The following is a 22,544-nucleotide window of genomic DNA, read 5'->3' on the forward strand; positions in this document are numbered from 1 at the left end:
TTATCTCAGCCTAACTAGATCACCATTTTTCTTGGTACAAGTAATTTAGATTACTTAAACATAACAGTACCCTCAAATGAAGGATTTAAGTGATCTAAATTTGGACAGCAAAACTGAATGAGTAAAAATGGAGGCTATGTTTTGAAAGTTTGGTACTAACAAAGCTTAAAGGCCATGTAAACAAATAGCTAAAAATGACTCAAAAATGTACGATGGAGTTCTATTAGAGAGTCCATGAATTCACTAGGGAATAAAGGTGTAACGCTGTCAGAGGCAAAGGTATCAGCGATACGAGGTGCTAAAGCACACAAGAAAACTGCAATATCTCACTGGGACTATATGGTAGTCACTTGAGAGTTCTAAAGTAAGTGAACTACTAAGAAAAATACTAGAAACATGTATGATTTAACAGTAGCTGACCTTTTTAAAGGTTAAGTTTGGCCAATACTTTACTCATCAGTTTTTGAAGGAGTTAATCTAGAGGAGGGGGAAAGTGGTAAGGGAACAAAATTAGATTATGACAATTTATTTGGGTTAGTCAAGACTAGGGAAGACTTTGAAGAACACTAGAATAAACTAACAATACAAGTTAACTGAACAAATGATGGCAAAGAAAACTCAGTGTTGACAATTACAAGATACAAGTACTGCACGGAACAAACTATTCAGTCAATAGATTTTTAGTCTTAAACTTTATTAAAGGGATTTCAGCATATTGCTGAAAATCCACTGAAAATATGCTTTGAACATGCAATGACAAGCTAAAGATACTCCTTAAGATAGTAGGGTATTAAGAAGTGAACAGAGTGTAATACAGAAAATAATCTACTGTGCCCACAGATTATACATCTTCATCTTGGTGACTGTATTCATATTTGGTCTCTTTATTACAAACAAAGAAATAGCAAAGTCCCCAAAAAGGGTAATTAATATTAACAACATTCATAGGGGTGGGAAATTTTCACAAAGAAAGATTAGAGACTAGTCCTATTTAGTTTGTAAAAGCAATGAGTACAAGATCAGATGGAGGTATACTATACAAAGCAATGAATGGCATAAAGACAGACAGTTGGGTGCTGTAATAACACTTTCCATAATAAAATGAAACTGTGTGTTCTTATATGGATGGTCAGTGTTCCTCTAAACTGATTATACACATTGTTTCCATCTGTACTGTCCCTACTCCAGTTCATCAAGACACCTAGAATCAACCTAGCTTATTCTGCCTTGTAAATTATCCTCACCACCCGATTTCCCAGTGTCTCCCATCATTTAAGTTGTTTGGGACAGGGACTTTATTTGTGCGCATATCTTACAGTGCTGAGCATATAGCTGGTGCCAATATAAATATCAGTAGACCTACACTGTCATCTTTGTGGACTTTGGAAAAGCTTCCATAGCTGAATAACAAAGCTTAAGATACAGGTATGTACTGCTGTGTAACTCTGAATGAAACTTGAATGGAGTTACAGAGAAGCAGCCATGTTAGTCTGTATTCGCAAAAAGAAAAGGAGTACTAGTGGCACCTTAGAGACTAATTTTCACAAAGAAAGACAAATTGGTTAGTCTCTAAGGTGCCACTAGTACTCCTTTTGAATGGAGTTGAGTGTCGTCGTCCCCCAAGATGTGGCACAGTATGCATGTGTACTTAAGAGACAGATTCACAAAGGATTCAAAGGAAAAACCTGTGTTTTAGTAAAAATACCCGTATAAGCCAGATAAACTTCACTGCTTTAAAACAGAACTCTTATTTAAACAATTGCAGAACTGTTTAAGAACTGTGTACATGTATTAATCTATGGAAAAAGTGAACATGTATATTTCCATATATAAATATATGGAAGAGAATATATTCTCAGGATGAATATGATACACATTAACCATTAAAACACAAAGGACAAAAGAACTGGGTTAAATTAATATGAAATGTACACTGACCTGAGTAAGATCTGGAATGTCACCCTGATCAATTCCAACTTGCTGGGTTCACAAAAAAGGGGGGAAAAAAAAAAGTACATTACTACATGCAGCGGCAATGAAAAGAAAAACTGTGGGGTCTGAATGTTACACAGAAGCTAAGGTATCAAAAGGGACATGTATAACTTTCTGAACTGGTACATGGTTCATGCCAATTCTAACAGACTAGTTCTAAGCTAGAATTTCAGTGTATATATCAAACAAGCTCAAATCATATTTCTATTTGGACTATTTCATGCAAAGATGCTAAGATTCACTGTAAGAGCTGGAAATAACAGCTTGCTTGAATTTATGCTCTGTTTTGAGCAGAAATATCAAAGGAATACTTTATAAATATTTATAATCATCATCAAGCCCAATCATTTTCATGTACTAATCAATGTGTAAAAGAAGATTCTCAGTAGCACTTTAGACAGAAAGGTTTATTGTATTGTTAGCAGTCTTTAGGCAAAGAAAGGTGCCTTAAAAATACCACTCAATATAAAAAAGCATTTCAGTGACATTCAGATTCAGCAACCTACAGAACTTTTATTTTGCACAGCAAATCACAAACATTAGACTGTTTGTGATGGGACTATTGTACCAGTACAGATAGCTAAATTACACCCTTTTAATACATGTAAGTTTATTTACCTCTGCTACTTTGAGGAATTCTGACAATTTGGTCATTCTGGCTAGGAACTTTTTGTAAATATCCAAACCTTCTTTGCACTGGTTCTTCTTCATATCAAAATACTTTTCTGAAGAGTGAAAAAAGGACATTTGTAAAAAAAAGATACAAAAAACCTCTCACACTAATGCAAGAGATTTAAAAAGATACAACACTGCAAACAATAACTTTAGATAATATCTCCTCTCCCTAAAATGAACGAATATAGAAAGCCATGTTACTTTTAAGAGTAATGTGTTTGGGACTACTCCATAGTCTCCATATTTACAATGAGTTTGTTGATTTCAGCAAGTTATAACTTGGTGGACAGTTGTAGTCAGCCTGAATGTAAAATGTTTAATCTGTTTTTAAATTCTTTGTCAGCCACGCAGGACTTCATTTTGAAGAAAAATGTTTGCAAAAAGTCCGTCCATGAGGTGCACTCAACCACTAGTAATGTAGTAGCTGACTTCAGTAAATTAAAAATGCACCATGAGTATTACCTATTTTAAAGCATTTTAAAACTACACATCAACATCTCAATACTACGCATTTGTGGTTTGTAAATGGAAACAGAATCTGAAGGAGGCATTTAAGATGAAAACTCAACTTCCACATGTATCCAACTCTAACTTGTCAATATTAATGTACAGAATCCTTATGGGTAAACCTGTCAAACAGGAATAGCATTTGCAGCCTTTTGAGTACTGAGTTTTATTTTTCATACTCTGAAACTTGTAGATTTTAATGCATCAATAAAATGAATGACACTGGCAGATTTAATGGAGAGTGAAAGCTGAATCGAAAGATTATTAAATAAATTCTTTTACTGCTTTACTATCTTTGTGTAAGATTCTCAATTTCCTCCCCCATAGTTAGTCTTGAAGGCACAATCCACTTAAAAACCATATCCGACATATGTTAACCATAGCCAAGAACTCAGCAAGGTAGAACTCTACAATCTGTACAAGACCATAAACACCAGTTAAAGTTGATAAAACAAAAACATAGGAAACCCAACAATGTGCACTCTATATTCAACGTGTAGGCCCAGTAAACCCAGTACAGGCCAACCTACTTTAGAGCCTTAACCCCCCACCCCACACATATACATTACGGTGTACTTACAGGCTAAATTGTTTTCTAACCTGGTTATGAGGAACATTCAAGACACATTTCTGGTATTTCTAAAATGGAAATATCGGCAAGAATAACTCAGATTTACACTTGAAAAATAATAAGGCCTATATATCAATGCCTTTAAGGCCAATCCTGCTGTCACTGACACCAATGATAAAAATTACCACTGACTTCAACAGAAGCAGGATCTGGCCCTTAATTTGTTAGGCTATTAAACAGACTCAATTTGTCTTTAAATTTCTATTTCTCCCTGACTGTCTCCCCCAAAGATTCAAGAACATATGCACACATACACACACCAGTTCCACATACCTAATAGGTTAATAATCCCCTCATTATAGGCTGCAAAAAGCCTAATGGAATCTTTAAAGAGAAGCATGAAGGCAGCATTTATTACACCATTGGTTAATTCATTTGGATTTGCCTGTGTAGAAAGTGAAGAGATAGAGTAGATTAAAAGTATTGGTGGAGAGAAAAATACCAATAAATTTCTTCCCATATCCAGTAAATAAAGTATTTTAACAATGAAATACAACTTAGAATGTGCTTACATCAAAATCAAGGAGTGCATCAAGCTGGTTCTGAATAATTGGAAGGGTTTTTAGAAGCTTTTCAGTATTCATAGTTCTCATCACTCCATCTATCCTACAATGTGTAAAATGGCAAATTTATATATGTACACGTGACCTAGAACATATGATGACTTGATATGTTTAGTACTCTGTATTTAACTACAGTTTAAAAGGCAGCAAAGTTCTATGGCAAGCATATATATGACTATTATTAACCTCTTAGATCTGAAATGAAAAGCAAAAGGAGAATATTTCTTACCCTCTTTTCATTTTGGTGAAGTCAACTGCTACAAGTCTGTAAGAAAGTGCTTTTTCATTCAAGTATTTGCTATATCGCCTAATGAAGGTAGACATATCATAGCCTGAAAATTAAATGTTTACTAGTTAGACATTTCAAAGAGGAGTATCATCTATCTATTTTGTAATCATTTTTCAGTACTATTCTGTAATGTGTGTCATTGAGTTCTCTCACTATACAAATTGTGTGCAGTGTTCACTTGCAGAGCCCCTAAAGCCTTCCTCCATATTTTTCTCTTCATTATTTGCACCAGCCTTGAGGCACAGTGCTGCCACCATCTTCCCAAGTGATGACAATTCCACAGAAGTTATCTGGACTTTGTTAATGCCTCACCTAACAGGAGGAGAGGCTACCGTTTGCAACCATGAGGCACTCTTATTCTTATAGTGTACAGCTCACTGGAAACAGAATCAGTCAAATGCTGAAGACTAAAGATGGGAACTACTGAACTCCAGCTACTGTAAAAAAGGATGCTCTAAAAAAAAAAAAAAAAATACTAAATATATATATTTTTGCCATCCCACAAACTACCTCTAACACCTTTCACAGATCTGCATGAAAGTCTTTCATTAATCACTAGTGAAGTGTTCTAATGACCATTTAATGAAGCTTGAGAATTAATATTACCCCCCACCTCCATTATGGAATGCAGCCAAATGAAAGATTAATCCAGTGCTCATGTGTTAAGTTATGGCTTTTTAAAAAGACATGTAACTGTAACCACATTTCTAGTTCTCACCTGTGTAACTTTCAGCCATACCATAATTTTCCCTGCCTCCTTTGCTTACTGTCATCCCTTTGCACTGCATAATATAAAATAAACCCCCTTCATGGATATATCATTTTCTGTTAAACGCCAATGACTTACAATCACTACTAATGCAGAGCTAGAAAAATACATGTATTTAAGGCCTTAAAGCAAAAAATCCCCCCCAAAAAACTACATAACAGAACAATTGTTTTTTTATTTTGTTGCTTTGCCAACCTTCTCTTGAAAAGGTAATACTTTACTGTTTGCAACTTAGTTTTCACAAAGAAAAAGACTCTTACCCTGCATGGCACTTTTGTCCAGGTAGTTGTTTAGATTGAACAATGTATTTCGGGATGCAAGATACTGGATAAAGCGCTGATGAAGGGGAAAAAATTTCTTGAAAATTACTTTTTCTTCATCAAATGTAATACATTTAAGAATTAGATTACAACACAACTGCACATAACTCGGGTATTTCAGAGGCAGGTTTACCATTATCTACAATGTACGAATTAGTCGCAACAAAAACAATTCACCAAAACTTAGTAAACTAATGTGAATTAAATACATTAAATTTCATAACTGAGTGTTTGGCAGAGGAAATTTGTTCAGTCTGAAGAAAAGCACTCCACTGTCCACAAATGAAGCTACATTAGCATGGAGGGAGGGACGGAGGGGTGTTACTTACATGCCTTTAAGTAAAAAAGTTTTGTTAATTCTGTAGCTCACAGTAGGGAAATTGAAGAAAAACTATAGGTGCTCTAAAAGTTTCTTCTGTACAACTCTATAACTTCTATGTAATGGTTAAAGAGACACTTTTACAAACTATTTGGAAATGTTTTTTCTACTTTAACATAGCTTTATAAAAACACTGAGACACTGAAGTGTTCAAGTATTTGTATAGTTATTAATGAAATAATTAACTCACCTGGCATTATACTACTTCTAAGTAAGTCTATAGTGTTAGTCTCCTCCTACTACTCAAATATTTGGCTAAAAAGATGATACAAGAAAGAGGAGACTAAATCTATAGCTTGACTTATGTTACTTAAAAGGAAACTGCTTCATGAACAATTTAAGTTTCTCTGCCACTTTCAATACATATTATTATGCATACAATCATGTCTTCCTACTACTCAGACGATAAATTAGAACTTATCTTTTCAGGGAAAAAAAAATATTGTCACCACAGTTACAGGGCTAACTGCACCTCTGACCTCTACCGAGTTTGAGCAGCTCCCCCTCAGGTTAAAGCTGCATGCCTTCACTTCTCTCAGGGTGGAATCCTGCAACCCCCTGGGTCTTGGGCTATAGCATGTTGCCTACCAACAATGACTACTTCGAAGGCCCACCTGAGTTTGGTACCTGTAAGTCTGCCTTTCAGGAACTGTGACCAGTAGGCCTAGTTGGGAATTTTTCAATAAAACAGGTTTTTGTCTGAAGAGTCCAATTTGTCAAAACTGAAACTTTACCTGGGAACATACCAGATTCAACAAAACTTCCACAGGGAAAGGTTTCTCAGGTTCAGTATGGCATATCTGGTCAAAACCAGAGACACAACCCACCCCAGAATGTGAGGGACCAAGGACCTGAACCTGAGTCCCTCACATCCTAACTGTCCTAACCACCAGGCTGCTATTCTGGGGTGAGATGGTTGTCTGTCTGTCTGTCTGTCTCTCTGACCCAATGAATATTTTTTTATACACACTAAGTTTCAAAAGACAGACACAGACTCTATAGCCTGGTGGCAAGGGCACTCACCGGGGATGTCGGAGACCCAAGTTCAAGTCATTAATCTGAATCAGGTGAATACCCTCAGTGTCAAGCTATCCTGGGGTGTGTGTGTCTTGTTTTTCCACCAAAAAAAACTTTGAAAGATCTTGGTTTCATCCCAATGCAGAACAGGGAAGTTTTAGAAATCTCAAACATGATCACAGAAGAGGAAAAGTATTTCCCACCCAGCTTCAGTGACCAGTGACTAACACAGTAACCAGGCAGCTTTTTTAATACACACTGTTTTTATCCTAACAGTAGGAATACAGCAAAGCAAAGAGGAAACAGATTTGAAAACGATGGAACAGTCTATATGCATGTCTATCTTAGATAAAATAGGAAGGCCTAACGCTTCAGACCCTCCCACAGGGTCTGTGGCTGTGTCAGGCTGTTCTTTGTGAACAGCTCCCTTATGACAATCTCCCTCACTATGGACAGAGAGAAAGTTTTGAACTATTTATCACCCTTTTGATCTGTTCCTTTTCAGCCTTGGCTGAGTAACTGCGTAACTTGGCAGTAACCTGGAAGTAGCATCTTCACAGATAATAGCTCAACAGTGATCTTAACGTCCTGAATTGTTTACAGGTGGTGTTTTATTTGGAGCCACTGTCTGCCCTTACTCTATTTCCAAACAGGCTAGTATAACTAAACCAACATATGCATATAATAAATTAATTCAATACAGTCAATATTCCATGACCTGAAGAAGAGGAGCTCTGTGTAAGCCAGAAAGTTTCTCTCTTCCAACAACAAATATTACTGCACCCACCATGCCTCTCTAAAGTCACGGTCATACACTGCCCATTTCAAGACCCTGGTCAGACCCCTTGCAGATCAGGTCCACATCCTTCACAGTGGTTCTTTAACGTTTACATTTAAAGCAAAAGATAAAACTTTCTTACAGATATACTTTGCCTCAGCCACAATTCTGCACTCATATGCGCAACAGACAACTTATAATAAGAATGGGGACACACACTTGGATATTTGAGATGACCATCTCTATTATCTGACATAAAAGGTTGACTGTTTAGGCTTTGTTGGAAGGTTGAGAAATTGTGTACAATTAAAGATGAAATTTCTAATGTCACACTGTGGTCTGGGAAAGAAAATCTGTCCGATCACTTACTACACCACAAAGTTTTTAAAATAAGTTTTGCTGATCTTTTGTTTTTAAACTGAACTAAACATAGGTGGTAAATGAATGGCAATAGTAGTTTAGGAAGGAAAGTTAATGGAAAAGAGGCATGACATGGATTTAGATATCTACTGAGTGTAGTTTGCAATTAACTGACTTTCTAATGAGTGATGAATAGCACTTCACTAATTTTCTATCACAAAGGTAACTTACAACCAATAATGATAGAAAAATTAAGAGTGTGTGTGTGTGTATATATTTTGAAGTTCACAGCTCACAACTATTTCTTCATGGCATTCTGATTTTTTCAGAGATGCCCCCATAATATAACTATCACAAAGTAATCAGTCTTACCTCATTTCCATACATCATGAGGTGGTGTGTTGTAATTAGAGCTTTGAACACTACGACCCAGCTACTGTTAACAGTCCTCTCAAAAAGTGTGTCTGCCAGCTGTGGAATATTCACATTCATCTCATTTGTGCACTGGATTAGATCTAAATTTAAAAAATGCAAAGCATTATGTTTAGTTAGACATTCAAAGATGTGACAGAAATAAGTTTCACAGGCTGAACATGTAACATGAATGTTAACTGCTTTATACAGGACTCCATACCATTTGAAAGCTTTAACCCGATGCATTAACAATTATATTTCCTTTTGGAATTGCAAACCACAAACAGCCTGCCATCTCTTGCTTTATTTCCTTAATAGCAGTTTTACAGAAAAATAAATGAAAACTAAACTAAAATGTGGAACTGAATTCCTTATTCTAAGCTTCTCTACTCAAGTAGATATCAATTTACTAGCTTAGAAGTGCTCTAAAAGTTTTGAATAGAAAAAAGGAAAAAATCCTTACATATATGACAATTCAAAAACTATATTAAGATAGAGTAAAATATATTATAGGGATGCTGCAATTATTCTCAAAAGCAAGCATTACAAATTCAGAGTTAAGGTTAATATAAGTTTAAAAAAATGGAAATACAAAGTTAGGGCCACTCACACAATCTTAATTTCACCCTCTAGTGAACACCATGCAATAACCACATGATTAAAGGTATTAGTGAGCTCAGATTTTTAATAAAACACAAGATTCCCCCACCCCTCCTGGTGACATTATAAAATATTTATATTAAATCCAAACTTTAATCCTAGGGTTCCCCCCTATGAGATTTTAAATCTTCGAAAATAGGAATCTACCAATGTATGTAACAAAAGATGCTTGGACCACTAAAAAATGGTGATACCTCAAGTGTTCCGTCACTTGTATACCCATGTCCATTATGCATACGATAAAAAATTTGTATAACTTGCCATCACAATGGTATTTCTTATTTCATTACTTCCCCAATAAAAGTTACTTGAATGCCTTAATCTGTGTTCTTCAAACTCAGATAACAGCTTTATGCTTTGGTACACAAAATAAAATCCATCTTCTAGCAAGTGGCAATAATAATGAAATGAAAATCAATGGTACTTAGGAACTTTTAAAATGTGCATCCATTATCTTTTATTCCAGAAATGGAGCTCAATACCAATGTAAGATACTAAGAATAAAAACTGCTATAGTTCTCTCTAGTAAACACTGACAGGATGATAAGTAAAAGGCAACATGGATTTGTCAAGAACAAATGACAAACCAACCTAAATTTCTTCTTTGATAGGGTTACTGGCCCAGTGGACAGGGGGAAAACAGTACACAGTATATATTCAATTTAGTAAGGCTTTTGACATGGTCCCATATGATGCTTTCATAAGCAAACTAGTGAAATGTGGTTTAAATGAAATTACTGTCAGGTGGGTGCACAACTGGTTGAAAAACCGTGCTCAAATGGTTATGAATGGTTTGCTGTCAAAATGGGAGGCTGTATCCACGTGGTCGCATAGGTGGATGTCCTGGGTCCAATGCTATTCAATATTTTCATTAATGACTTGGAGAATGAAGTGGAGAATATACTTATAAAATCTGTAGATGACACCAACTTGGAAGGGTTGCAAGTACTTTGGGGGACAGTGTTACAATTCAAAATGACCTTGACAAATTGGAGAATTGGTCTGAAATCATCAAGAGGAAATTCATTTAAGATAAGTGCAGAGTACTACATTTAAGAGAGAAAAAACCAACGCCCAACTACAAAATGGGGAATAATTAGCTAGAAAGCAGTACTCTAGAGAGGGTCTTGGCGGTTCACAGCGGATCACCAACTGAATGAGCCAACAATCTGATGCAGTTGCAAAAAAAAAAAAAAAAAAAAAGCTAATATTCTGGGGTCTTTTAACTGGAGTCTCATGTAAGACACAGGAGGCAACTGTCCTGCTCTATTCAGCACTGGTGAGACCTCACCTGGACTACTGTGTCCAGTTCTGGGCACCAAACTTTAGGAAAGATGTGGACAAACTGGACAGAAGCCAGAGGAGAGCAACAAAAGTGATAAAGTGTTTAGAAAAACCTGACTCGAGGAAACGTTAAAAAGACTGGACAAGCATAGTTCTGAGAACAGAAGACTGAGAGGGGGCACCCTATAAGTCTTGAAATATGTAAAGGACTGTTATAAAGAAGTGAGTGATCAGTTGTTCTCCACATCTAATAAAGCTAGGACAAGAAGTAATTGGCTTAATCTGCAGCAAGAGAGATTTAGGTTAGATATCAAAAAAAACTTTCTAACTATAAGGATAATTAAGCTCTGGAGTAGGTTACTAAGGGAGGTTGTGGAATCTGCAGCACTGTCTAACCAGTTATTAAAAAGCTCCAAACACCTGTCAAGGGTGGTCTAGGTATATTTGGTCCTGCCTCAGCACAGTGGCTGGACTAGATGAACTCTCAAGGTCCCTTCCAACCTTCTATGGTGAGTAACCAGCCACACTTTTGAACAAGTCAGGCATCCTGCAAACCTATCACCTTGGGATGCATTTTCATCACAGTGGTGACTAAGGATACAATAGTACTTTTCATGTGATCAGGGATCTTAGGAGTGAAATCGTAGACCCAATAAAGTTAACAGCAAAACTGAGTTATGGCTACTCAGGAATCTTACATGATCAAACCAAGGGTACAATCTTAGACCCAATGAAGGCAGCGGGAGTTGATTTAACTGAGATTAAGCCCTTAGCTTCCAAGTTCTGGCTGAACTAGAATTTATACATCATTCTATCTACCAAAATTTGTCTTACACATTCATTTTCTAGACAATTCCACTTTCAGGTTCTCATACCCTGCAATCCGGACACTGTAGTATTGTTTTAGATGACAATCGAGGAATGTTTTTTTTAGAAATCTTTCTACTGGAATATTTAATAAAAAGGGAGCTCATAGAAATATTCAGTGTGCTTTACAGGCTAAAAACTTGCTTTCTCTAAACTTAAATTTGACAGGAAAAGTCGCTTTAATAAGATTTTAAAAACACTATAGTGTACAAATAATAATGAGTAATTATTTAAAATTAGATTAATTCCACAGCTATGTTTATTCTTCTATGCAATATGTTGTAACCAAAAAACAAACCTGTGACTACTGTAGCTCACTTTTTTTTAGATCTCTAAATTCAAGGTATTAATTGTCTTAGTTACACATTAGCCAGATTCTGCTGTCCTTTAGCTGAACTCCTGCTGCTCTAGCCTAGTTATAATTGTGAAACATTAGTTATCTTCCACTAGGTAGCTGGTAAATACTTTTTTAAAAGAGCTACTGCGGTTTTCATGATTTTAAAAAATTAACTGACGTCTTCCAGAATAGATGGGTCTCTAAAAACGTTATTTTCAGGGAAATGTTAAATAGTTGAAAGGGGAAAAAAAAAACTAGAAGAGAAAAAAATTACTACCAAAACCACACCTCAGCTTGTGCAGGCCTGTGATAGTTGACTATTGTGTTAACATACTCTACATGTCATCACCCACCTACCTCTAACAGTTGGTGAGTATGCATTCACAGTGAGACAAACCAACAGGTAGACAATTCTAATATAGGAGTAAAGATTATAAATGTTGTAGATTACAAAAGGAATTAAACACATTGGGTAAAAGATGTTAGTTCTCCAGTATCACTTTTCATTTATATAGCACCTTTCATCTCAGAATGTTTTACAAACCACAAAGGCATCACTTCCACCAAGAGTGAAATGCTATTTCTGGAATGGAATTTAGAAACTGTTATTACAGCAACACTGAACAGTTTTAGACTGGAAAAATACCATAGCCCATCAAAATTGAAGGGGAATAACAGATAGTTTGAAAATTAACCACACTAGAATTTGGCCAGGACACCAAGATTAGCACCATATAACGAGAGCCATTGGATATTTAATGGCCTAGAAAACATTCAGGACATCCATTTTAGATCTGAAATATCAGCACATCTCATTTGAAATCAGACAGCTACTCAGTGAATAACAAACACTACTTCCTGACAAACATAGGGTTTTCATTAGAGATGCACACTAGAGTGGTGTAAATTGTAGAGCACTCTAACTGCCCTGCATAGACCATGCTGACATGGTCTGAAGGGTTCCTAGTGTGCACTGAAGGGAAGTAGTACTGTTTCAAATGTTATTACATCACTGCGTTCTAGGTATCTTTCAGAGCATGCCAGCGGAGTCTACACAGGACAGTTAGAGAGCTCTACAATTTGCCCCTTTCTGGTGCATGTTGCTACATCATGTAGACAAGACCAAAAGCACTACCACACTCAAGTTAAGGCTTTGGGGGTACGGCTGCATGTGAAGTTAATTCAGCTGATAGGGACCTGTGCCAAGCTGTAAGTGGCCACTCTGCAAAGCCCTACTTGAATTACTGGGGCCACATTGGTGCTGTTCTCACCATTGGTGCGGACTTCTGAGGGCACATTCCATTGTTCTTAGCACTGCAGTAAGCTGAGCCACTGATTTTTTTCCCAGTGAATTGAGAGAGTTTGTCCTTCTGGGCACACAGTGGAATTCTGGGAAGGCACTAGAGGACTATCAGCACTAGAGCGGTTTAGCCTGCATCCTCTCAGTAAAGTGGCCAAGTCATCAGCCTAAGCGTAAGCAGCACTTGGGTCGGGACTGACCAGCTACCTTGGGTGTAACTCACCACTATTTTCAGACCAGCTGGGTGTGTCCATGTGGACAGAACTCGATTAGTACAAGTCTGAATTAATTTTGAAGAGAAGACATCCCTGTGTGGGGGGATGGGACTCAACATATGGGCAACCCTTGAGTTGTAATTATAGTTACCTCTGTAACAAAGACCTGAACAAAGTTTGTGTGGTTCATGGGCTTAACAGTGCTGCTATACAAAGAGACATTTTCTTCTTAATTCTCTCTTTCTAGGGGCTGGGAGTAGAGTGAAGGTTGTCAAACTTTAGACATTTCAGGGTTGAAGGCACGAAGCATGAATAGGAGAAAGGGATCCTCATAGCTCCTAGGAATTGCAGGATCATGGACAACTAACTAAAGGCAAACTATTGAGTATTTCATCTGTGTTACCATCAAAAGAAGTTAGAGAAGTTTAAACAAATGCAGAATAAATGCAAACTGCTGCTTTTTACATTTTAAATATCAGGAACAGCACAGCCTCAGTTCCCACTTCAACTATGTTTGCTCTAAAAATGCAAGTGAATCAGGAGATCTAGTTACATACGTTTGTCCCCTAACCTGGTTATAATTATACACACACAAAAATACTTCAAAAAGAACATTATCAAAGTTGCAAAGCCAAGCCACTCAAAAGTTAGGAAGTGCCAGATTTAAAGTTGTCTGCGTAACCTTAATTCAGTCTCCTTGTGCACGTGAATTATGATGCAGTCTTTAGCTACATGATCATATGTTACTTTTCCCACCTAATCCAGCTCATTCACTGCATGTGACAGCCCATTCTCCAATGATCAATCAAGTGTTGTGCAGCAAAGAGTTGTTTGGAGGACCTCTGCCTTATTTGTTGCAGAAATTGAAAGATGCATAGTGAATGAGGCTGGGGACTGCAGGAAGAGATGACAACCTCACAGCTAAGGCAATGTTGAACGTTGCTCTGGAGAATGGGATTCTTTCTATCCCTGCCTCTGCCACAGAGTTCCTTTTCAAAGGTGGCTGTAGTTGTGTTCTTCATTTTCTCAGTGCCCAACTTGATAATCTGATCTTCAGAAACGCCAAGCACTTAGAGCAGCAACTGATGTCAATGTGAGCTGTGCTTTGAACATATAAATAACTAGATAATGTTAAACAAACTGAAAAAATCAAGGCCTAGGCATTTCAAATTTGGCACCTAAAACACTGAACATATTTATTATTTATATTACCATAGCACCTAGGAATCCTAATCATGGCCCAGGACCCCATTGAGCTAGGTTCTGTATAAATACAGGACAAAATGGTTCCTGCCTCAAAGAGTTTATAATCCAAGATGTTAATCTCATGGCCCCTCAGTTCCCAATCTGTAAAATAGGGATAATATTTCCTCATCTCACAAGGGCATTGTGAAAATAAATTCATTAATATTTGTGAAGCACTTTGATACCTTTGTGATGAATAGCATAAACCATGAGGAAGTTAACAATTCTATCTTCAGAGCAGGATTTGAATAGTGTGTTGTAAATAAGGCACGGGGCCACACACTGAACAGCGAAAATAAAACAAAATATTGAATAGATGCTAATTCAATGACTACCATCCATCCTGTGAGCTGAATGAGGCATGTGTCTTATGGAAAAATTAGTATGTTATGTCATTTTTTAATCCATTTGATCAATGTTTTAAGAAACTAAAATGTTATCAGGTTGATTAGTTCCTCTAAGTTTGAATACCTTGCAATGAAGGAGTTAGCCAAATAAGTGCTCTATGCCATTTTATAATTCACATTCACATCAAAGTGACATGAAAAGTTATTTTTGAATTAAGCACTGAATCTAGTTATTGAATAGATATATCGAGCTTACTTTAAGAATTACAAAACTAAAAAAGAGAAACAAAATTAAGAAAGTGAACCGATGTGATCAAAAAAGTCTGACCACATGAAAGTTTGATCATTTATAACTTATCCATACCAAAAAAGTTTTAAAATCAGTTACGAACAAAGATTTTCTATTTTAATAAACTTAAAGAAAATTTGTTGGTATGTAAGGTTTACATAAAAAAGCATTAGTGCTCTCTTCAACTTGGCCTGTGATGACAATGCAATATTCTGAGTAATCAGGTCTATAAAAAACAAAATCATAATGAACTGCAAATTCACAACTTTGTGTTAAAGACTGCCCATTAAAATGACTGGTTTCAAAAAGCTCACAAGTTTATCACTAAAATGATCAGTTTTAAGAAAGTCAGAGTAATATATTCTCTGCAATTAAAATCTTTTAGACAAATCAATTTTGCCAATTAAGAAAATTGTTTCAAAAAGCCTTAAAAAGTAGAGTTCAACTGTTGCACAGACAATCGTTATCTCTTGTCCCCTCACCAACTGTTGACCAACCTGAAAGCATAACTGACTGGAAAGCTTTCCAATCAATAGGAGATGCAAAACAGAAGTTAAACAAGAGCCTGTCAGTCTTCACTGAAGTTCTCTTTATTAAACCGTTCAGGACACAAACTATATTTGCTCAGTTTTTGTTCCACCTTCTTAGAAATGGTCACTCCAAACTCTTTAATAAAATGAGTTGAAAGACTTTTTTTTCACTACAGATTTTTTAAATCCCTTTCAAATCTGTGGCTGAACTTTTGTAACATTTTTACTGCATTCGAAACATCAAGATATTTCACTGTATATGTATGCGTTATTCCTGTCTCTACTAGTAGTACACTGCCACAAAGTTCAATCTGTTCACTATTCTGTTTCGATACATTGATACAGAATAGGTTCTACTCTTAAAAACTGGAAGTTGGTGAAGGAAACAATTTTCACAGTTTCAAATGACTTCACATTACATACAACACTATCTCACCTCCCTCCTTAGAGTTCAGGTAAAATCAGGATTAATCTAATAAACTGAACCATAAAAAGTTTCAGAGTAACAGCCATGTTAGTCTGTATTCACAAAAAGAAAAGGAGTATTTGTGGCACCTTAGAGACTAACCAATTTATTTGAGCATAAGCTTTCGTGAGCTACAGCTCATTTCATCGGATGCATACTGTGGAAAATACAGAAGATGTTTTTACACACACAGACCATGAAAAATGGGTGTTTATCACTACAAAAGGTTTTCTCTCCCCCCCACCCCACTCTCCTGCTGGTAATAGCTATAACTATAAATAACTATAAAAGCCACTAGGTATTTTTATGCCACCTCACAAATTAGTCTGGTCATAAATATGACAATCTTCTTAAAAGCAAATAAACTATCAAGTTAAATATTGTGATATTTATATTTCAGTTATAAAAATTGAAACAGAGCATTTCCCCCCTCCTCACAAGTCTAAACCAGTGACCTATGTAATGAATATCACTATCTATCCTACATTTAGGGTGGGATTGTCAAAAGCACTCAGCATTGATTTGTTAGGACAAAGTTGAGCGGTTTTTGAAGTCTCACCCCTAGTTTCCAATCTTTACCTCTTTAGACAAAGTCCACTGAAACGCATACCAAAATTAGCAGGCCTGATGCCATAAACACTTTAACCCACTGCAGTTTTGATGCAATCACCTTCAATATTTATTATTACATACACTAACTATTTTAAAAGAACATTAAGGTTGCAGAGTGAAACACTCAAAACTTAGAAAATATCAATGAAAGATGTCCATTGAACCTCTTCCATGGATTGGAAACTAGAATACACAGACATAAAATCTTCCATTAAAAACTCTTTGATTTACCTTCCCCCATCCTTCTTGAAAGATTATGTGAGGTTGGGGGGTCTGACAAGAATATCCCTTTGCCCTTGTGTTAACTATCTCAGGGCCCAGCCCCACCCCATGTACAAAAATGAAATTAAAGCATAGCTGTGTGCACATGTAGAAATGACAACACACACCCTTTATGAGTAAATGCTGAGGATCAATAAAGAAGGTATTATAGACTGGTGCAAAAATACTGGACTGTGACACCATAGGCAGGACAAAAGAGCATTTAAAAATGGGTGCTGTCTCAACATGAACCAAAATTGGATTACATATTTAATTGTCACTATTACATACATATTATACTGCACAGTCATCTTCTACTCACATGACAAAAAAATTACACCCTCTTCTCTTATGCCAAAATGAATTTCAGAAAAAACCAGAAATGCCCAAGAATACGGATATGCAAAGAACACACTAAAATATATTGTAAAAGTAAAAAAAGCTTGGCATACAAGATAAGAAATAATCCAAGTTAACTGAGACCCACCAGAATACTTCTACTGAGATGAGAACATATTTGTATACAAAGATATATTTTGATGTTATAATTTTTCCCCTGGTTACAGGCTATTAGTATGGGAAAACTGTATACTTTATCGGCTGCTGAGCCTAATATGGGTCACTCACGTAAAACAGTGGTATCAGCATGCATCTCGAAGTGTCAAGGTATTGAACATTTTAAGAAAAACAATAGTGAGTAAAAGTGGGTTTAACAGTTCCTTTGAAGCATGAAACAGAAAATATTGGACTTTTCCTCCCTACATACTCTAATTTGTTACCACTGGGTTGCGCAACAGTGTGACTGCAATCAGATCTAGGCAGATGGACCATTCTGCTTGCACAGAGTCCCAATGAGTCAGAGGGTCTACACAGCATACAAATCTGCCTGTGCAGATTGGGCTGCGGGATCAGGGCCTAATTTTGCAATGTATAGTACAATTTTCACTAGCTTTGCTATTGCAGTGCTATTCCCCATTCCTCCGTGACATTTAAAACTTGTATATTCTCACAGATTGTAAATTTTAACTGTTTGATTAATCAGCAGTGGTAAATATTTTGCAACTTTTCCCCTCAAGTATGTCCTGACTTCTGTATACTTAAAAAAAGGAAAAAAAAATCTTGGCTTTGATCATGTTTCTTTAAATTTCTATTTGAGTCAAATAATTTAATGTCATTTGAATCCCAGGTAAATCCTACCAATCAAATATTTAAATCAGTTTTCTTGGGCTAAAACTTTGCCTACTATATAAGTTCCTAGCCTTAATACAAGTTTTATTTATTTTTTAAAAACTAGTTTTAGGTCAGTTTATTTTCTCCCCAGTGCGTTAGTGGCAGAGTTTATATTACCAAGCAAGTGATCTGTTCTGAAAACAAAGAAGCAGGGATTGTGAAGTCAGCAGACACAGAACATTCGACCCACTGGATAAGATGCATGCTAAAGACAGAGCCAACAAGGAAAGAGGTGTGCATGTAAGAGGGTGATTCTGTTCTACTTTAAAAAGAAAAGATATCTAATCCTACCCAAGTACTGCAACATAAAATTGGGGGGTGGGAAGAGAAGCTGGAGAATAAAGTAAGTGGGGAAGTTACGAGAATCTCAATGTTCCACTGGGAATGCAGAATTACCACCATAAAAGTTATTTTACTTTGGTCTAATATCTTAACATTATGAAAAATAGAGCAACTGATTTCCTTTTGGGACATTGTGACCTACATTAAAAATGGAATATTTCCATTCACACAGCTCTGATTCCTTGACTTAACAAAAATTAACAAAGATTAATTACGCGACCATACTGTTCAGCAGCCCAACAGAAACACAGTCAAAGCTCCATAGCACTATGCAACTGCTTACATATACACACATCATATGTGTAGGTCTTTGCCTATGACAATGTTTTCTTAACATTAAGTACTTTTCTTACTATTTAAATGTGAGTGTATTTGGAGATATTTAGGATTAGTTTGCGGAAGAGCACTGAGGCTGGACATAGTCCCAGACAACTGTAGAAACCCTCAACAGGCATATACTAGTCCTGGATTCATTTTTGAGCAGCAACGAGGAGAACCACAGTAATTTTCACTTTAACCAAAGCCCTATTTCTGCTTTGTTCTGTGCAGGAAATATATTTACCACACTTCTAAGAAACATACTTTATGGATGTTTCAGCTATATGATCATATATTTTAACATCCTACCTGCTTATGTGATGATTGCTCTCTTGACCAACATACCAGGGATTGAACCAGGGACCTCCAGACCTAAAAGCATGAGCTGCCAGCATAAGCTAAAGAACCAAGGATGTCTCCATAGCTTATAGGTGTAATAACTCATAACCTTTGTGGATCTGCACAGAGGGAAAGCTGTCACACATACTCCCCGCCCCAAGTTCTGTATACCTGTGATCCAAATGCTCAGTAAAAGTTTAAGCCTAGCCTCTGAAAAACAGCTAGGGTGTATTACACCATGATGACTTCTGTGAAAAATTCCAATGAATAAGACATTGTCACTAAAGTCTACATTACAACCACTCCCAGGATCTCCTCATTTCTCATATGCAGTCCGAATTATGCTTTTTTATTTGTTCTTAATACCAGAAAAATCAGAGAAAAATAAATGTCAAACCTTGGAATTCTTTCTACACAAATCCCTGTAGAACACGGATACCTCTAAATAGAGGTCTGGATCAAATGACAGCCAAAAGAATCTGATGAACACAATACAATCTCAAAAGAAAAGGAGGATTTGTGGCACCTTAGAGACTAACAAATTTATTTGGGCATAAGCTTTCGTGAGCTACAGCTCACTTCTTTGGATGCATTCAGTGGACAATACAGTGGGGAGAACGGAATGCATCCGATGAAGCGAGCTGTAGCTCACAAAAGCTTATGCTCAAATAAATCTGTTAGTCTCTAAGGTGCCACAAGTCCTCCTTTTCATTTTGCGGATACAACACAGCTGCTACTCTGAATACAATCTCAGTGGAAGTTACTGTGGTGGCAAGTTGAAGACAGAATGTCAGGCAACTTACATTTCCTCATTTTGTGAGTTACATCAGACTGGGTTTTATTTTAGGTGATGCACTCAATGCACTAATCAAGTCAACAGCTGAAACCTTCAGATAACTAAGAACCTCACTCTCACCATTTTTTATCTTCCTGTTACGTTACAATTTATGGGTTTCAGGTTTACCTCTCAACTTCAATCTACCACAGGCAGCAGAAAATGAAAAAGAAAAAAAATCTGGTATATTAGAAATAAAATACCCAGGAAAGTGGCTATTAAAGGTTAGGTACTTCATCATTTTGAAGGGCCTCCATACAGTACCCCTGGTACCATATTCATCTGCTTTCTCTCTGAAAAGTCATCCTATTTCCTACACAGCAAGAGCAGTGCCTACAAGTCTCATGCTGGGCAGGAACAGGGGAGTTGAACAGCATCACTAATTACAAACAATTGTCTCCGCGCAGTAACACCCAGGTGTGTTTTTTGGAGACGTTTCCAAGCGCCCTTGCTTGCAGAGGGTAGAATCTCAACCTCCCGAAACGGTCACGGCTTCAGGTAGCCCTTCTAAGGCGCTGGGGCGGCACAGTCACCTCCTCCCGCCTCTCTCCTCCGCCCCATTACCGCAGGGGCGACAGAGAGCGAAGCAATGTGGTTTCTAAAGGGCGCTCCTAACAGGCAGAGCAGGTGACTGACAGGAATCGTGAGTCCTATTCCTGGCGCGGCGCTGCCGCTGCGGGCCCCGAGGGCAGGCATTTCACCTGGGCTTACTCAGCGGCCATAGCGGGGGGAGTCGCGATGCTCCCCCGCCCCGGGCCTGCGGAGGCGGCGCTGGGCCCGGCGGGCGACAGGGGATACTCACAGTCCAGGTGCTTCTTCTTGGGCCCCATGACTTCGTGGGTCGTCGCCTTGCAGACGGCTTTGGAGATGGCTGACCCGGTGACACTGTGCTGGGCGGCCGCGATGCGGTCGGTGATCGACTGGCCCGACATCTTCCGCTCCGCCGGCCCCCCTCACCAGCCTGGGGTCCCCGCGGCCTGCCCCCCCACCCCCGAGCAGGCGGCCGAGGACGGGAGAGACGGGACTGACACCCGCCGGGAACCAACCAACCAACCCGCCCGCCCGCAGCCTGGGAATCAAGGGCCCCTGCGGCCCCTGCTGTGCGCCGGGGGGCCAGCAAGCCGCTACGGCCCCAGGGTAGCCCAGCCCCCGGCCGCCTTCCCTGGGGTGCTCGCAGGGCCCGGGCCGAACTGCTCTCTGGAGGGGGGGGGCTCTCTCCGCCGCGCGCCCCGCTTGGTCTCCTGGGCTCCGCTCCGGCTTTCCCTTTCACATTTCCACTCCCCGTCCCAGACAAAATGGCGGCGGCTCCGCCTCGGTGGCGGAATCACGTGACCTGGCGGCTGCCCCGCCCCCCACTCCGCCCTCGTTAAGGTGGAGCCGGCCACCCGCCCTAGAGTGGTGCTGGGCCCCACCCCCACTGCCGCCAAAATACACCCGAAATCCGGCTGGTCTCGGTGCTCTCAGAGAGCCCCTCAATAAACCCCTGCCCGTCTCAGGGAGCTCCCCCCCGCCCCAGCCAGATCCCTAGCTGGCTGGTGGGGGGGCTCAGGGAGTCCCCCCCACCAAGAAATACCCCAAATCCGAGCTCCCCCTCAGGGACAAGCACTGTAGCATATGATAGTTTGAAATTCACCTTGGCCTCCCACTTGCCTTCCTCCCCATTTCCTGGCCAGAACAGCAGGAAGGGGGGGGGGAGGTGTTCCCTGCCTATTTCCTTGCCCTGCAAAGCTTTTCCAGGAGAGGAAATGTGATTGCATTTTGTTATGCATTGAGCCAGGGGGTGGCCTTTTATGGCCCGAAAACATGCACACGTTCAATAAAACAGTTCATTTTCTGGGAGACAGAGTCATAGGTGCAACATCTGCTTAAAAAATTGTCCAGGCAAGTGCTGTTGAACTAGACATGAGTCTTTGTAAAGGGATCCTGAAGTGGGTGTGCTACTCATCTTGTTTTTTTGGAGGACCTATTAGATTTTGAAGAGTCATGCACAATTAAAAAAAAGCCAAACAAACATCCCCCAAGCCCCAGGAATGGATCAAGATATGAATCATACAGCCTGAATTGTAGTTTCAGACTGCCTCACTACATCAGGAAGTTATGAAATGATGCCAGCCACAATGTGGCATGAAGATGTTGCAATGCAATGTTCGCTGTGTTGCACTTAGTGGTCCTCCAGAGAAACTTAGGAAAGAGGGAAAGGCTCCTCCAAGAAAAAAAAATTGTTGTCATTTTTCTTGGCCCTCTTGGCGGCTGTCCTCGTCTGATTCTTGCGCCTCATGCGTTAAAAAAAGAAAGAAAAAACTGCTTGTTGCTATTCTGTTTTTCTGCTGGGGATAAGAGAAGTATTACAAAATACCAGTAAAAGTACAATTG

The 22,544-nt window shown here is 38.5% G+C and overlaps 1 protein-coding gene across 5 annotated transcripts in view; it reads right to left on the bottom strand.

Annotated features, from left to right (window-relative positions):
* Nucleotides 1–21,477, bottom strand: part of LOC140917763 (phosphatidylinositol-binding clathrin assembly protein-like) — a 45,189-nt gene extending 23,712 nt beyond the window's left edge. For 4 of the 5 annotated variants that reach the window (XM_073361252.1, XM_073361251.1, XM_073361250.1 and 1 more), the window contains exons 1-8: nt 20,974–21,477; nt 8,653–8,795; nt 5,687–5,762; nt 4,598–4,700; nt 4,318–4,411; nt 4,079–4,190; nt 2,611–2,717; nt 1,939–1,980 (exon numbers count right to left, since the gene is read on the bottom strand). In XM_073361252.1, the coding sequence (XP_073217353.1) occupies nt 1,939–1,980; nt 2,611–2,717; nt 4,079–4,190; nt 4,318–4,411; nt 4,598–4,700; nt 5,687–5,762; nt 8,653–8,795; nt 20,974–21,103 (807 nt within the window). In that variant the 5' untranslated portion in view covers nt 21,104–21,477. The remainder of the gene's footprint in view (nt 1–1,938; nt 1,981–2,610; nt 2,718–4,078; nt 4,191–4,317; nt 4,412–4,597; nt 4,701–5,686; nt 5,763–8,652; nt 8,796–20,973) is intronic. The other variant, XM_073361253.1, reaches the window with a different exon arrangement.
* Nucleotides 21,478–22,544: the final 1,067 nt, after the last annotated feature.

The sequence above is a fragment of the Lepidochelys kempii genome, chromosome 9, assembly GCF_965140265.1.
Source record: "Lepidochelys kempii isolate rLepKem1 chromosome 9, rLepKem1.hap2, whole genome shotgun sequence".
NCBI lineage: Eukaryota > Metazoa > Chordata > Testudines > Cheloniidae > Lepidochelys > Lepidochelys kempii.